Source organism: Phalacrocorax carbo, chromosome 1, assembly GCF_963921805.1.
Source record: "Phalacrocorax carbo chromosome 1, bPhaCar2.1, whole genome shotgun sequence".
Taxonomy (NCBI): Eukaryota; Metazoa; Chordata; class Aves; order Suliformes; family Phalacrocoracidae; genus Phalacrocorax; species Phalacrocorax carbo.
The window spans coordinates 129,938,729-129,956,567 of record NC_087513.1 but is presented as its reverse complement, the minus strand read 5'-3'; the positions used below and the strand labels follow the sequence as shown (position 1 = coordinate 129,956,567).

General features: G+C 43.0%; 2 protein-coding genes across 3 annotated transcripts in view; one reads left to right on the top strand and one right to left on the bottom strand.

Moving 5' to 3' along the window:
- PCYT1B (phosphate cytidylyltransferase 1B, choline) overlaps positions 1-10,566 on the bottom strand; it is a 47,606-nt gene extending 37,040 nt beyond the window's left edge. Inside the window, exon 1 of the mRNA XM_064473928.1 lies at positions 7,814-10,566. Within this exon, the coding sequence (XP_064329998.1) occupies positions 7,814-8,011 (198 nt within the window). The 5' untranslated portion in view covers positions 8,012-10,566. The remainder of the gene's footprint in view (positions 1-7,813) is intronic.
- An 8-nt stretch (positions 10,567-10,574) lies between these two features.
- Positions 10,575-17,839, top strand: part of POLA1 (DNA polymerase alpha 1, catalytic subunit) — a 205,541-nt gene continuing 198,276 nt past the window's right edge. The window contains exons 1-7 of one of the 2 annotated variants that reach the window (XM_064473904.1): positions 10,575-10,769; positions 12,345-12,469; positions 13,466-13,562; positions 14,062-14,142; positions 14,923-15,038; positions 15,293-15,355; positions 16,815-16,913. In XM_064473904.1, coding sequence (XP_064329974.1) covers positions 10,739-10,769; positions 12,345-12,469; positions 13,466-13,562; positions 14,062-14,142; positions 14,923-15,038; positions 15,293-15,355; positions 16,815-16,913 — 612 coding nt within the window. In that variant the 5' untranslated portion in view covers positions 10,575-10,738. The remainder of the gene's footprint in view (positions 10,770-12,344; positions 12,470-13,465; positions 13,563-14,061; positions 14,143-14,922; positions 15,039-15,292; positions 15,356-16,814; positions 16,914-17,839) is intronic. The other variant, XM_064473896.1, reaches the window with a different exon arrangement.

The window sequence follows — 17,839 nt, the reverse complement described above, 5'->3', positions numbered from 1 at the left end:
AAGTTGTATTTAAAATGGTCTTTGCATGAGAGAGGCTGCAAGAGTCTTACGACTTATAACTGAATCGTAATGAAGAGAAATAGACCCTCGCATATTTTCTGTTCAAAAGTCAGCCAGAAACTATAGAAAACCAAGGACTGGTGTAGTTAAATAGTGTTTGACTTCAAAGCCAAACATCACAGAATAAATTTTTGAATGTTTAACAGATGAGCTGAATTTTGCTTCAACATACGTATTTTGGATCCTGAAGGTTTTAATGACTGTCAACTGCAATACTTTATAAGATGGAGGAATGGCTTATGTCTGGAGCGGATGAGTTAAAATACTACATTTCTATGTATGTTTGTATATATCTATGTATCTATCTAGGTCATACAAATTCCAGACATGCTAGAATTAGTAGTCAAAAAACAGCAGAAGATACCTTATTGCTGGCATGATCAATTAGTTAAATCACATATTTTAGACTGAGATTGAAAACCCCACAATGGTAGAATTTTTTCCCCACCTGCATAGGTGGGAAAAAAACAGGGAGGGAATAAAAGGTATGAATTTATATACACCCTCTTGGTTTTCACTGCCTCCAAAACCATTGCTTTGCTGCTTCCAAGTATGTTGTCTGATACTGCAGCTTTAATTAATTTTGAAGTTGTAGTTCATCATTCCAGTGGAATGCACAGCACTTACAAACTACCACCTTTTTCTTAGAATAAATCCAAAATATTGAAATATTTCCTGCTTACGAAAGAGTCTTATATAATGGTATATGGATTAGATCCAGAAGGTTGGGGTTTTTTTATGTGCAGGGACAGTCTGTAAATTATGAAAAGTAAAATCATAGGATTTGGTATAACATAATCTTATACCAGCTTCTTTCCATAATTCCATAGTGGACGTGATTTTTAATAAATGCTATATTCTCAGGATACTTGATTAGTCAGTCTTTATATAAGAGTTTAACTAAAAATGTCATGTTAATTCCAGTGCGGTTTATAGATAAATCATTTGAAATCTGTAAATTCTTGAAAATAGTGGCTTTTGATGATGCCATTCATCTGTGCTATATAGCACTGTTTTGAATAAGCAGGGCTACCCACTTGGGGGTAGGTTCTTTGCATTCTTGCCCTTTTAGGAACTATGTTTATAAGCACTTTTGAAGAAAATGGTGGGAAATTATGGTCGGTTTTTGACCAAGAGGCTATCTGTCTTCATTTTATTTTTCCAGTCACAGAGACAGTCACTTAGTGTGGGAAGCGTTAGGTCTGTCTGTCCTGTTACTAGATTGTTCTGTTGTCCTTGCTAATTTTAACAATCAAGCTTTTAATTATTGGGTTGTCAGAGGAGGATGAGGGATTTCCAGCAGTGGGACTTCCCTGCTGGATGCACAGAGGCTGGGAAGCGCTTCAATTAGCTAACCTCTGTTGGTCATTCCCTTCCTGGAACCCCAACTATCTAGTCAACCCACTCTTATTATAGAATCATAGAACAGTTTGGGTTGGAAGGGACCTTTAGAGGTCATCTAGTCCAAACCCCCTGCAGTGAGCAGGGACATCTTGAACTAGATCAGGTTGCTCAGAGCCCCGTCCAGCCTGACCTTGAATGTTTCCAGGGATCTGCCACCTCTCTGGGCAACATGTGCCAGTGTTTCAACAAACTCAGTGTGAAAAATTTCTTCCTTATATCTAGTCTGAATCTACCCTCTTTTTGTGTAAAACCTTTACCCCTTGTCCTATCGCAACAGGCCCTGCTAAAAAGTTTGTCCCCATCTCTCTCATATTCCCCCTTTAAGTACTGAAAGGCAGCAGTAAGATCTCCCCGGAGCTGTCTCTTCTCCAGACTGAAAAACCCCAAGCCTCTCAGCCTGTCCTCATAGGAGAGATGCTCTATCCCTTGGATCATTTTGGTGGCCCTCCTCTGGACCCGCTCCAACAGTTCATTGTCCTTCCTGTGCTGAGGATCCCAGAGCTGGATGCAGCACCACAGGTGGCATCTCACCAGAGTGGAGTAGAGGGGCAGAATCGCCTCCCTTGACCTGCTGGCCATGCTGCTTTTTATGCGGCCCTGTTCTTCCTTTCTTATTAGAAACTTTTTCTTAATGTCTAACCTGACCCTCCACTGCTGCAATCTATTACCCCTGCTTGTTCTTCTACTGGACACAGAGAACAGATTTACTCTCTTTTGCTTTTTGTATGACTCGCATGGTTAAGATTTTGAAACAACAGTTTGACAATTCTGAATAGAGAGCTGACATTTTCCAGTATGTTGATATTTTTGTCGTGTCTCTCACGACTTTTCTAGACTAAACTGCCCCAGTTGTTCCAATAGCTTCTCATAGGTTATATTTTACAGATCTCATTATCCACCCTGTTCTATTTTGGGTTCTGTATAGATTTCTTGCAGAGTGGTGCAAGCACAGTGCTATAACTGCAACTTTACCAGTACCAAGAAATAAAATGCTGAGTATTACAGATCTTACTCCTTTATATATCCCAGTATAAACTTTGCCTAAATGAGTCATATTCTATCTGTCCTGCTTCTTATTGTTATAGATAAAATATAATTTAAGAAAAATCTCTTTCCTATTTACATTTAAGCTGTGTTGTTATCCCTCCTTTCTCTTTTCCCCCCTCTTCTGGCTTTCTAGATATGCACTCCAATCCCCTTCAATCCTCCAATCCAATCCCAATCACACAAAGCTAAGACTACCTTTCTTGCACATATTTGTATTGCACTCACTTCTACCCATTTTCCTTCTGTCTGGTGCCTTCCTTTTCCCCCAGCTCAATTTCAAACTTCTTGTATTGATCTTCAGCGTTCTGTCACACTATCTTTTCCAGTATTATAAGTCTTCAATACTTTTATTTCCCTCCACTGTTTCTGTCAACTATCTTCCCATTTGTCAATTTTTCATGCAAGTACCTTCACAGTTTTTTTCCCCCATACTATCTCAAATGCAAACCTGCCAAGTAAAACACGAAAAAATCATACTGTTAACTGCATTCAAGTGATTGTTGGGGGTTCATGTTTCATATTTTGGGTACCAAAAACTTAATAACTGGACGTTTTAATAATCTGGATAGAGATACACACTTTATTTAAAACAAAACATGTACTAATGCACTGTAAAATGATTACCTGCTAGCTAGGGTGGCTTTTACAATTATTAAGATTGTTTGACCCTAAGATCTTATTTCAGTTGCTTATAACTTTGCCACCATTGAAACCTTTGATCTGACGTGTTACTGGCTGGGCGTCTTCTACCCATGGAGCAATTATGGACAACTTCTACCAGCATAATACAACTGTTTCTGGAAAAGAGATTGAGAATACCCTGCAGATATTTTGGGGACTTTTTTCTTTGAAAAAAACAGCACAACAAACCATCTTCTTTTTAATAAAAAAAACCCCAAACCTCATGTAGTCAAAGGTTACATGTGCTACTTTTTTTGATAGACTAATTTAAATAAAAAGGGGGAGGGAAGGGTCAAAGACTTCCTAAAGAAATTCTGTTTTGTAAAAACAGAATGAGGGAAGATCAGATGTAGACTGTAAAGAATCAGCTGCAGGAAAGGGAGAAAGAACCTCGTATGCTTTCTGGATTTACATAGTTAAACACAAAAGCCAAGTTGTCAGACTTGTATGAATTCCTACCTATCTTTAAGAATGTCAATAAAATTATTTCTCCTTTCACCGCATAATTTCACTAAAACTTCTCAAACCTTACCTATGTGTACTTACCATGCTATGAAAGTCCTAGGACTGATTTTTCACTCTTTGCTCAGGTATGATACTGAAATGAGATTACTGTCTCTTGTTCTTGTATTCAAGTACAAAACAGTGCTGGCATTTCTGTGGGCTCTCTGCTGTGTTTGAAAGGCGATGGTATGGGCTGGTATGTCAGGCATGTTCTTTTCATCTTTGGACAACTCAGAGTGAGGAGGCTTCACCATTTTCAGAAGTGGCCTTCTAGAAGGCCCATGGAGCATAAAGAGAGAGATGGGGGAGAGGGAGAAGGTAAAGCCACTCCACACATTGTCCTGATGCATGGAACAGGACATTATGGAGTCTCCATCCTTGAGATAGCCAAACTTTGACTGGACACAGCCTAAGCAATCTGCTCTGTCTGAGCCTGGTTTGAATAGGGGGAGGACTAGAGATCTCCAGAGGTCCCTTCCAACCTGAATTATTCTAAGATCCCACACTTAGGCAAGCTAGCTAAAGCAAGATGACAAAAAAATTATTTATGCTGTGGTCTTAAGGAGAAGAACACTCTCAGGATAAGACCCTCAGTACATCTGGGAGAAGTAGAAAAAATTGGGGAAGTGTTTACTGTTGAAAGATGAGGAGGAAAGTGGAAAGTCTTTTCCCAGTTTCTATATTATTACTTGTGGATTAAATAATTTCTAAGCAGGTCATGAGTTTTTGAAAAATACATGTAAGAATGAGAGAATGAGTGACCCTTAATAACAGCTAAACTGTAGCTTCACTGCCCTAGCACAGTGAAATGTTAATGATACCAGAAGGCCAAATATAAATACAGAAAGTGATTCACTATGTAAGATTTTGTTATAATAAATGAAGGGCTCTGGCCACGTGCATAGGTTGATGTAGGATCTGTGTTAGTGCCCTGAATGCATTAATAGGCTTTAATAACCCTGACTGCCCTCAGCTGGGTTGGCCCCATATCCTGCTGCCTATGGGCCAAAGAGCCCCGCTTCAGTTCAGCCCCAGGCCTTCGGTCCACACCTGAACTACATTATAGGAGTGGGTGGCTCCAGCTGCATTGCAGCTGAGCTTGGCCATAGACTCTCTTGATCTTGACCTTAACCCATGGACTGACTTCCTGCCCTGGCCAAGGACCTGTCTCACCACCATGGGCTTGCCTGGTGATTGCTGGGCTGCGTCTGACCCATATTACCAGCACCGGACCTGCCCTTGACTTGTGTTTCTGGGTTGCCTGTGGTGATGAGGCAAGTTGGAGATCTTATTTGATGACCTGGACCCTCAGCTGGGCCTGGGTGGCAAGGTCCCTACCCCACCACCACATGATATGTCACATTGGTGGCTTCCTGTCCTTTGAGAACAGCTGACTCTTGCTGCACCCTGACAGATAGCTCAGGCCTTCCTAAGCCCTGAGTCGAGCACAGTTGGGGCTGGCCCATGGCTGCGTGAGGTTTTCCCTGGTGATTCCTCCTGAGTCATCAGCCCGACCCTGGGCTTTGGTGTCCCCACCATGCTGGCCCCCTGCCCAGCCCCAGCTCCTGAGTGAACCCTCCTCCCAGGGCACACCTGGCAGCCTCTGGGGGCTGGCCTCCAGGGTTCCTGCCACCCACAAGTCCCCTCTGCCATGGCCCTTTCCCAGGCCCCTGTCACTGCCATGGCTCAGTGTCCGTGAAGTAGCCTGCTGACAACCCACAGCAATTAAATCACCTTACAGCAAACTGTTTCCAAGCCCAGATCTCTGTAAGGTGTGAGGACACACCTTGTTTGGGAGTGGGGGCTGCTGCCAGGGCCCTGAGGGCACTGATGGCCAGAACAGCCTCACTGGAGTCCCCTGCCTTCTGCCTGGGGGATCTCTCCAACTTCTGGCCTGCGCTGTCAGGCCTGGCCAGAGCTGGGCTGTAGGAGTGCTGGTCTCCAGCTCAGCTACAGCAATGCCCCCAGCTTCCTGGCTCAACCTTAGATCCACCTCGTTGCTACAGACTTACCTGGTGATCCTCAGGCTGTGTCTGACCCTGGTTACCATCACTGGGCCTGATCCTCGTCCCTGCCCATGGGCTGACTTCATGGCTTGACCTCGGACCTGCCTTATCACCATGGACTTGCCTGGTGATCGCTGGGCTGTGTCTGACCCAGTACCATCACTGGACCTGACCCTGAGTCATGCTTCTAGTTTGACCTCAGAGCTGCTTCATCACCACGGACTTGTCTGCTCTGGGTTTTGGGCTGACCCCAACTCCCATCCCAGGGCTGCCCTGCTTGCGGCCCTCAGGGGCTGGGGGACAGGGGCCCAACTGTCCTGCCAGCCTTGCCATGCTGGGATCCCTGCCTGTAGGGAGCGGTCAGCCATTGCTGCTTCCCCACACTGTGAGAACAGCCTTTACCAGCACCCATCCAGCAACAGAGAGTTGTCAGAGTTACAACTAGACTTCACAGCATATGATGGTGTTTTCCTCCTCTCTGCCCAAGAGACATGAAACACCAAATGCTATGAGTATTCACCAATGGAACTGCATTTGATCTTCAGCCAGGTCTTGAAATGTAACAGCCTCTCTGCAATAATGTTCTGCTTATACGTTAATTGTTCATTTTTCTGAAATTGTAAAGAAAGAGTGCTAAAAGTAGTTAAAACAGAGACTTTCATGCTGTGGCAATAACTGTATGCTTTTGAATACCATTGGCATCAGACTTAATTCTTCGACATTATAATTATGTGAGGGCTCATTCTTTGTGAGTTTGCTCTCACTTGTCTTCCCTATTCAATTTACATTATAATATTTTGTACTTTTCTTCTAGGCTTGAATAGGAATATTGTATTAGGCAAGCAGGTGATGAGATTCTGCTCTCTGTTCCGGTTAGTGTAATTCTACCAGTTCTGGTCGAGTTACTAGGATTTGCTGTAATTTAACTGCAATCAGAATTTAATGTGTTTGGGGTTGTTTGGTTTGTTTTTTTTTAAAGTACATCTGGATGTTCATTCCATAGACCTTTTTTTCTGTCAGAATGGAAATTAACATGTTGTTCTAGTTTCTATTTCACATTTGCATTTCAGAGCCTTAACATCCTAATAGTGACTTTATTCTCTTCACACTGCTGTCAGCAGGTAACTCAGGAAGGAAATTAAAAAGACCTGTGCAGTGAACAAAAGACATTTACAGGCCTGGTTAGTTAGGAGCCTACCCTTTAAACATAAACGTCTGCATTATCTTTAGTGATAAACAAATGGGGAAGCATTTATTTCTTCATATTTTTATCAGTTAACTACCTGTGAAGAGTTTTGAAAACGAAGACCTCATGGTAAGTAATAATTTGAGATTTTTTTATTTTTAATTTATGTAATCTGTGCTCCTTTAGGAGCTGTGTCCCCCATACAGTTAATTCATGTTGAAATGTCATGTATAAAGCATAGTTTAGTAAGCAGCTGCTGAAATGAAGTAGTCAGAGGTGTACCATATTTGATGTAAAAACCTTAAGTTAATTGAGTGATAACATGAATTAATTCAGACCAATGTAAGGTTTAAAAGTAAGAGAATGAAATACTCCACGTTTGTAGGAAACATACACATAGAGCATATACACTCACATCCTGAGCACCAGCATGCCGCCCCCCCGCAATTCTCCACAAAGACAGGCTGTACTTAATGATATAATAATGTTTAGGCATTTTGAGTTAGACATAGTACAGGTGAATTTGCTACCTCGCTATAATTCATGGTTTACTTGCATTCTGTTTTTTGTACCACCCCTCTTAGTTTCAAGAGATTTTCCATCATAAAAAAAATTACCAACCATAAGATTAATGTGCAATGTCTGAATCTGAGAGTTTTAACTTTTTGTCCTACTGTCTTTGAGACAGATCAAGCATACCCTAGACATAAAAAGGAAGACAAGAATAATCCTCAGTACAGTAATTATTTTGTCCATTTAACCTAGCTTTGATCCTGTACTCCATTTGTACTTTCATATGTTAATATATACGACTGTTTATATTGTCATGGAGCTCTTGCAATGAGTTTATAATATTTTCTATTCATAACTTATGTATTTAAATTACAGCTCTAAGAAAACAACATGGAAAATACATCTTTGTCACCTTTCGTTGGAATCTGGGAGTTTCGTGAGCTTCCTCTTCTGTACTGCATTTTTTGCTGCCTACCATCTTCGTTACTGTGCTTCTCTTGCACTTTTCTCTGCAGCTATCACACTTTCCTTGAGAGAACCTTGGGTGGCTCTGAACTGTGCAGTGGAATTCCCACTTCTTATACTTAAAAGACAATTGAGCAAAGGTCATGCCAAGTTGTTCGTGTGTGACTATCCCAAGGGAGGTTAAAAATCAGCTCAAAGTAATCTGCTGTGATAAAGCTGTTTAGCAGAGGAAGTCCCAAATCTTGCTGTTATTTTTCTTTTCCAAAGCAAAGCACATCCCCTGCCCCCCTCTTTCTTTCCCCCCACTGCAGCATTTAAATATGCTTGTTATGCTCTGCTTTGGGAAACAGATGCATTCTTGTTATGGCCAGAGATGAATGTCAAGGATTGAACTAACGTTCATGAAAAAGGCTTTTGTTTCATCTGTGCTGTCCCACAGTGGAGCTATGGCAACGACTTCAGTTTGGTAATTAACTGTATCACTGTGTACTGGCTCAAATCATGGCATCACCTGAATAACAAATGTGCCACTGTTTGTATGACAGCTCGCAAATAGTATTGTTTTATTTAAATCAAAAGCATTAAAATCCAGTCAATTCAAAACTCCAAAGCATGTGAAGGCTAGGTATATGAAAAATGCAGTTGTTACCTTTTTACTCAAACTGAACAATTTCATGACATTGTTTTTCTATAAATGTTTCCCAATCGTAGCTTAAAAAATTGAGTAACTTCTGAATTTGAACTCCACATCATGCTTGGTGATGCAATATTGTTTTCTGCAGGTGTTCAAAAAAAGCAAAAAAACCACCAGTGGATATGGACATAAGAAAAGGCTGCCTGTCGGTCAGGCAAGCATTCTTGCCATAGCTGTCAGTGTTTCCAAGGACATGGGTTGCTACAGCTGAGCTGATCTAACAACTACCTACTGCTGAGAGGGGTGGTCCCATTCCCTGGAGTGCTTGGGAAGGGGCGTTCTGGCTGTCAGGGTGGCTGGGGAAGCAGGCTGGTCTCTTCCAGCACCAGGGAACTGCTACAGGTGGTTGGGGTGGTTCTTCTGCTTCCATCTAAGACTAGGTCCAGCAGTGAGAGGTAGTGCTGTACTAGGAACTGGGTAGGTAAGTTAGAAGAATCAACATCTGGTAGGGTTGTTTGTTTTTTTTTATTTCTCTTACCAATGCAAAGGAGTCCTTGTGAATTAGGAAAATAACTTTCAGTTTTAGGACCATAAAAATTCTCTGTTACAGATAGTTGAGAACAGTCAGTATATCCAGGCCAAACAATACTAGCTAATGCTCCTGTAACAGCACATCAGCCGTAAGGACAGAGTCCAGTTCACTCTCAAATGGCTCTGAAGTGTCAGTGCTACCTGCCTTTGTAAGAAGTTGGAGTTAGTGCCCATGGATTTTCTTGAACAGGAAATGCTCTTCCAGAAAACTCTGCAAATAAAGGTGTCAAGTTCTTTGGGTAGTGACTGGCCAAGGCTGATGTTTTTGTAAAAAGATCAAGATAAGGTTCATCTGTGGTGAAACAGGACAAACCAGTATCCCTGGGTTTCTTAATGAAGGCACAGGCAGATAGATAAGCCATTTTAGAAGAGAGGACTTATAAAGCTTCAGTTGTCTGAACTGAGGCTTTTAAAAAACATTTCCAGCTATACTTGAAACTGAAATATATCCTTTTCCGGTCACAGCACTTGCTCCTCACCTGAAGGCCAGCATGTAATACTCTTGAAACATGTAAGTGACGGTACCTCTGTAGGATCGAGATGAGCAGATCATACCCCACCTTCCACCCGCCCCCTGCCAAAACCAGGTGTATGCAGGGCAAAAGCTAACGGGTCTTTGAGCTCTCCATCCACTTGGCTTCTTAAGAAATCCAGTCTAAATCTATTTTTTTCATGTCTAGCAAGGAAGGGAAAAAGGAAAAAAAAAAGGTAAAGGAGGAAACAGTAGGGCAACCGTTATGTCACTGAACTGGCCAACTGCTACCTGTCTCTGAAGAGACCAGGGAGCAGTTTACTGAAGGAGCTCCTGAAACTTGTGGCAAGTGGATATCAATACCTACTCTAAACACGCTAAAATAAAACCATGCTGCTATGGATGTTATCCAGAGCCTGCCACAATCGCCCCCCTAGCTTCTGCGGCTCAATGTTGCTTAAAAGCACGTGGGAAATGCCCGTCTCTCCCAGCAGGGCCCGACGTACCGCTGACAGTGCTGCTGCGGGCTGCCCTCGACCCTCACGCTGCAGCCCGGCTCCGGCTTTTAGATGGCTGACATCAACCACCGCCTTACCCCAATTCAGGAGCGTGGATTTACATCGCTTTGCCCCAATTAAGCCGCCATACCACCACAGCCCATGCGTCCCTACCGCCCCGCAGCAGCGCGGAGCCCTGCTGGAGATCGCGCCGGAGCAAGCCGCTGGACGGCGCTGCTGCTGCTGCCCAGACACCCCTCCCGGGCCCTCGGGACAAACTAACGAGCACCGTCTGAAAACGCAACGTCTTGGAAAGCGCTGCCGCTGCGGCGGCAGGCCCGGCCCGGCCTCGGAGCTGCCAGCGCCTGCCCAGGCCTCAGCCAGAGCCTGGGCCGACACCGGCGACCGCCAGCGCACGCCTCGCCCAGGAAGTAGCTCCACCTCGCCTGGGGCTTCCTCCCTGCACCCGGCTGTGGGAGGGCAGCGGAGGACGCCCCTCCGGCAGCGCTGCCGCCGCCCGTGCTTCCCCCGCCCCGGGCCTGGGCCCGCCCCCGCGCGGGGCGGCCGGAGCCGGAGCCGCCGCGGGCGCTGATTGGCTGCCGCCCCGGCGGCGGCGCGCGGGGCTCCCGTCTCGCGCCACTTTCGGGAGCCTTGGCGCGAGCGGAGCGTGCGGGCGCCATGGCCGAGAGGGGCGCCCAGGGCCGGGACGGTGAGGCTGCCGTGGGCGCGCGCACGCGCTCGTTTGGAGGGGACGAGGCACCCCCCCCTTCCCTCCGCGGCGAGGCGGCAGCTGCCGCCATCGTTTCGGTTTTAGGCGGGGGGGTGGGGGGGCAACGGGGCAGCGGCGCTCGGGGCGGGGAGCTGCGGGGAAGGGGGGGTGAGGGAGGGGGAGAGAGCGCGCGTGCGCGGCGGGCTGTGGCGGGGGGCGGCGGGGAGGGCAGCGGTCGGTGCCCAGCTCGCCAGGGTCCGGGGTCAAGCGTCCCGCGTCCCTCCGCCTCGGGGCGGCGGCCGTGGAGCCCAAGCCCGGGGCCCTCTCCCGGCGGTAGCGGGGGGTGGTCTGTAGCGGGAGTTGTCCGTCCCCGTCCCGCCCCGCTACCCCGGCAGCGGCGGGGCCCGGGTTAGCCCGGGCGGCAAGGGCGGCTGCGGGCTTATCTCCCCCGGCCGCGCACCCGCAGCCTGGGGACGCGCTGGCGCTCCCCTGCTGGGGGCACCGGCAGGGGCGGGCAGTCTCAGCTGGGGGCGAAAACACCCTCTGCTCAGGAAAGCGCACCACCTCAGCGGCTTGCTTTCAGTAAATGCAAAAAATTGACAGAAAATCTTGTATAAATACACCCAAACTGTTACATCTTTGCTGTTCTTCCACATTTGGTAGCAGTCAGCATAAACACCCCTTTTCAGTGCATCCCAACCCTTAACAATACAAATCCGTACTTACTTGCTTCAGCCACGCTGCCTAGGTACAGCTGTATTCCCAATCTGGGCCGCTGCTGTCACCGGGAAGGGACTGGTCTTCTCCCCTGCTGCCTGGCCTGGCTGCTTGCATGAGCACTGGGCCTGCAGCCTGGGGACTCAGGTTGTCACACAGAACCCGTGGTCTTGTGCCTGGGCTAGCTGTTTGCTTTCATGAATTAGATTGGGACCATTCTTTCTCTGTGGACAGTTTATCTGTGTGTGTCCCCCCACCCAAAATCAAGAGAGAAAAAAGTGTAGGTAAGTGGGGAGCACCTTGCTGAGGGGAGTGTTGCAAAGGGAAGAAAGTGTACCAGGAAATGGGGCGGCAGTCTTTTGCTGTCAGCAAATTACTAGTTTGTCTCAGTCTAGCTGCACTCTTAAACATTGTGCCTAAAAAGCCGCCTACAAAAACCCATTACTGCTTTGTAGCGATGTAGGCCTTTTCTAAGTCTGTCTGTTCCTGAGTTGTCATGGAGACATGCAAAATAAAAGAAGCTGGAAATTCCCAAGGGAAGAGCACAGGGTGGGGAGGGATCCTGTTCAGATAAGGGTTGATGAGATTTGAGAGGTGCTTTGGGAATCTAGGTGGTAGCTTCTTGCTGAATGTGGACTGGCATGAAGTCGGTTTGATCCCTGTGTCTGTCTGAGACCATGGCTTCAGTAGAATTCCAGAACTGGCTTATCGAGAGCCAGCTGTGTGCTTTTATCCAAGTAGATGTCTATGTTCATTGTAAGTAAAACTGCAACCGTCTATTAATACATCACTGAATGCTAAGTACCAAAGATAACAGCAGCTCATGACTGAACTGCTCTTGTTTTTAATTAATTGCAGCTATGTGTGAGCCTGGAAGTTTTGCGATATCACGTTCTAGACGCGAGAATAAATCTAGAAGAGTCCAGCAAGAAGCACTGGAACGTCTGAAAAAAGCCAAAGCTGGTGAAAAAATAAAATATGAGGTGATAATTCCTCATCTTTCCTTTTTAGTAAAAAGAGAATGTGAGCTGAGATGCTTAACTATGCTTTATGTAAAAGTTATGGGAAACCAAATCTGCCTTTCAGAACAGCTTTTGTTTTACAACAATGTATGCTTTTCAAAATGTAGCTGTAATTGTTTTTCTGCTTTCTGGTATAATTTATTTGCATCTTTCTGTTTTCAAAACTAAAACAAGTTTATTAACTGCAAGTCAAACATGCTTGATATTGCTTGATACCTACTTCACAAGGAAGGATCAACTTTTAAAATTTAATTGCGTAATTTATGCTATGATATAAATTACTTTTTTTTAACTTCAAATAGTTTTAGACTTTAAATGAAATTCAGAGCTTTTCTTGACTGAAATCCATTACAAAGAAACCAAAGTTTAAGTATTTAACTGGTAGAACTGAAATCAGGCAGTGTAACGTTGATACTGTCCAACTAATTGTAATGCTGACAGGAAGTGACTTCCACATTGAGGTGGATAAATCTAAAGAAGCCTGAAGTGCATAGATCATTAACATGCAAATTTCCATTGAGGCACGAAAGAGCGTTTTCAGCATTATGCTTGGGTGCACATTAAATCACCTTCCTTTTCATTGGGCTCATCTTGGTGTTTGAGACTAGAGCCAAAGGTCAGAAGGCTCAATTGCTAGGATTTTTTGGGTTTGGTTTTTTTTTTTTTGTAATGTGAAATGAGCAATAAAGCAAGTCAGTTTCAAATGAAATCTCTGCCAGGGCTTCACCAGATGATGAGTTTCAATATACTGTGATAATTAAAAAAATTAATAACTTGTCTTCTGCCACTGCCAAAAAAGAAACGTAAACTGAATGAATAACTGTGCTTACAAGTTGTGAGCAATGTAACAGTGCAGGAAACCATGTATTTCTTGGAAACTTTTATGTTCTTACTGATGACCTATACTAATAAGTAATGGCATGTGAACTGTTAATTCTGAGTATACCTTAACTGTAGGTTGAGGAGTTCACAGGTGTTTATGATGAAATAGATGAGGAAGAATACTCCAAGATGGTCAGAGAACGTCAGGATGATGACTGGATTATTGATGATGGTAAGTTAAGATTAATTTGGAGAGTTACTTCTGATTATAGTGTTATAACTCATTAAGGCTTCATAATGTTCACAATTTGAGGTAAGTTATAGTTATTACATTCTTTCAAATTGTTTTAGGAGACAAGAAGAAGATAAGCCTTTATATGGAAATGAATCTTTTTGTGTTGTTCTCACAGTAGTGTTATCGGGATGGTAATGAAAATATTTTTCCATTAAGAACTGATTTTGCAATTTTATTTCCAGTTATCAGTGATGTAACTTTAAAAGGAAGTACTATAATGGATAATTTATAATTCAACATGTAATAATATAATCAGTCTAATAGAAGATACAGCTGAGTGTCCTGTAGTTTTTAACGCTTCTGCATTTATAACTTCTGCTCTACATTAAAGGAGACGAAGTGTTTAAATATGTAGAACTTTTGGTTATTAATATTTTAAGAAATACCAGAAAACAGAATTTAAAATGTAAATTTTTAACAATTTGCTTTTCTACAGATGGGATAGGCTATATAGAAGATGGAAGGGAAATCTTTGATGAAGATCTGGATGATGATGCTCTTGGTTGCAGTAAGAAAGGTAGGTTGAACATGACCCCTGTAGAATGTCTTCCAGTGGCTTTTAAAAGGTACCTAAAATGAGCATCACGTCTTGGCATTAGGACGTGGTGAATATGGCCAAATTACATGTTACTTGAAGCTCTGTAGTTCTGTGCCTGTGGATTTTGTTTAGCCCCTGTGATACAGAAGATAGAGGTCCACAGATTGAGGTCAAATCACTGCTGACCACTTCAGCACTACCAGGGCAATTTTGCTATGGTCTTCTGCGGGACAAATATTCACTTCTAGAACAAACGCATCTAGGAATGATCTTGGTTTCCAGAGCCAGTGTCTAAAGGATGTGTGGTCTCTTTTGCCACTAAAATACTTGGATGCTTATAAGGATCTGGGATCAAATGGTTTTGCCAACTTCTATGAAGTTGGTGTCAAACTGAGAAATTGAGTCTGATGTTGAGAATCCAAGCCTAGTGCCAAACTCTCGGACAGTTATGCTTTTTCTGGAGATGCTTCCATGTAAAGTATGTTGGTCCTTTTTAAGGAGAATGAACTCAAGTATGCAGAGATCATCTCTGACATGACTAGGAAAGGTAGGGTGATGATAGGGTTTTACTTTTTTTTGTGTCTGCCTGTCAGCCGTTACAAAGGTGGCAGCAAATGAAAGATGGTTAGGCTTCATTGCAGCCAGCAGTGTAAAGGTGGAAGGAATAGATTACCTCAGCTATCTATTACTGCTAATAACTGGACCCTTAAACATTGAGCTCTTCTGATGTAGAATTCATGGTTTTATATTTCTCTGTAGGAAAAGGTGCCAAAACATCTACGTTTGATAAAAAGAATGTGAAAAAATCTGTGGTGTCAAAGCCAAACACAATTAAGTCTATGTTTATAGCCAGTGCTGGGAAGAAAAACACAGATGTAAGTTTACATTTTTCAATTTACAGATTTCTAACTTGTTTGCAGTGTTTTAGTGGGAGGGGAGTAAAGCAAGGGCTTATTTCAGTTTCTTGTGTCTAGCAAGACATAAACTCCTATTACAATCTTTTGTGTATAGAACATTCCTGAAAACATAGTGTGTGCTTTCTAGAAATCCTGTAGTCGTTTGCTGCTGGTCTCCTGATTGGGTTTGCATGTATAACTAAGAACTGTTCGGCTAATCTGTTGTCTTACAGAAAACTGTGGACCTTTCAAAGGATGACTTACTGGGGGATATTCTTCAAGATCTTAATGCTGAAGTAAGTATATCAATAAAATCTGCTTGAAACATCTTAATCCATTAATTTTTTCTTGTGGTGGAACGTATCAAGAAAATAAAGTTTGTCCTAAAACTAGACCATCTAAGATTGATTTCTTTTGTAACACATCTGCTTGGAATATTCCATGTATGCATGCAGCCTGTCTGTCCTCTCTACCTTGCAGAAGTTGCATGACTGTTTTGGTTTGATAAGCTAAAACTCCTGTGTTCTGATTAGAGATGGTTTATGTTAACGCGATGTAGAGCCTGTGCTAATGCAGCCTTCTAGGTTTTAGTCAGCTTGGAGTGAAATAGGACTTACCTGCCTCTTAATTGTGTATACCATATATGTGTATCCCCACGCTCCAGCCAGTATACTGTGGGATATTTCCATGTGGCATGTTTGGGTTTGTGAGAGGAGCTGAGGGAGGACTGTTTCAGCAGATGACATAGTCTGAACTTCTGTCTGCCGCCTCCTGCTTTCTGCAGTTGCTACAGAGAACCAGATTAATGCTTCCTCTCAGTTAGGAGTGCAGGATGGCTGCTGCAGCAGGGTTGGACTGTCTCAATGAGGTTGTTCCTCAGCATTACTGACTTTTCAATGAGTTAATGCCCCTTAGCAGGATTTCTTAAAACTGAAAGGATTGCTCACACCTAAACCGTGAAATTGCTATAGTGGTGAGATACTGAATTGAAATATATTGTGTCATAATAAGCATAATGTGTTTTACAGAGCAATAAGTGGGGTATAGATGTTCCACTGTAAAGTTGTTCTCTTGGTTTTGTGCGCTTACTGTTTTACTCCTCCCTATGACATCTGTTTGGAGTTATAATATCTTAGGGTATGAGAAACCCTCAAATCATTAAGCAAATGCATTTTAATCCTATCAGATTTTCTGGAGCATTGATTAGGGCAAATAATGCTAATAATTACACTGTGGCTTCTATTTACTTAAGTAGTAGTTAGCTATTGGGGTTTTTTTTGGCTATGTTCTGTAAAATTTCTTTTGTTATTAGCTGTTGGTAAGAATGAGTATAAAATATATCTACATGTAAATAAATTGGAATGGATTTTCCTCTAGCGTGACCATGCTGAAAGAGCACTTCTGTCTTTCTCAAGGCATGTGTGCTCAGTACTACTGGCCATTCTGGTAATTGTGCATTAAAGGCAGGGTTAGCTATTGAAATGCCCACTGTTTGAAAACTGTTTCACTTATGACAGTTTTTCTCTCAAACCATTTACCAAAAAAACCTAGTGTCTGTCTTTGTGGGTTGATTGCTCAGATAACTTTTTCTTTTTATGTGGCTGAGTTGTATATCAGGAGGTGTGTCATCTTGACAAATGAGAAATACTGGTGGCCTTCTTTCTCCTTGATATAAAACATTACTAACCAATGTGAAAGAAAACACTAAACAACACCTCTTCATTTTGTCACTTTCTCTTTTCTTTCAATATTCAGACTGTTCAGATAAGTCCACCACCAATTATAACGCTGAAAAGGAAAAGATCTGCTGGAGTACCACTGAATCCTTTCTCTGTGCAGTCCCAAACCCCTAAGGTAAAGGAAAAAATCAAAAAAGTTGTTATTAATAAGTATTAATCTGTGTTTTGGTTGATTTGAATACTGTTGTCTTTTGTTTCTGCTTCTGGAAATTACCTTTCTCATTAGCTTCCTTAGCAATGTTACTGTGTAACTTCATGCTTTTTTCATTTTCCCCTTCCATGTTAATACATAAACAGAATACAACTCTTTCTGTGTCTTTAGTATAGTAGTAGTCTATAGCTGTTACATTTGACAAGTGAAACTGTTTTTGTAATGTTAGGTGCATCACATGAAGGTGAGCTTCTGCTTTGTCTCTTTTTCCCTAAGAGTAGAAAAGACCCTTGTGGCAAGGAACGGATGATGGGAAGTGAAATAAGCAGAAGAAAGAGTATTTGTGGGTGTGGAAAGGATAAGAAACTTATCTTCTGCAGAAATGGAAAGCAAATGGAAAATTGAAGCTATGGATAGAAGTTTACCCTAGTGGAAGATTTTGGAGTGAAAGGAGGGGCAGGCTGCTAAGGATGGAAGGCTAGCATTTTGTTAAGAGTTCTGGTAAATGAGAAGGACTTTACAGCTGGAAATACAATGAGGTATTTGGTAAGAGTCTGTAGAGGGCAAATGAAATACAGTAGATAAATCTGATTTGTGAAACCTTGTGTAATAGTGACATAATCTTTTACATTGAAAATAGTCACCAGTGGCATTTATTTTGTTGTGTTGGAGCCTAGAAGTAACTGAAAAAGGAAAAAGGGAAAGAGAGAGTAAGAGAGGATCTTTGTCTTTATGGTGAAAAATAGCGGTCACTTCTAGTAGGAAACATTGAGAAGGAAATTAATCCCCAGACAGGCTGTTCATATGATAGCTTCTGTGGTCCTAGGAGGAAGAATTGGAGATTTTAGACAATGAAACAGATGGAGGATGAAGAGCACAGCCTTAGAAAA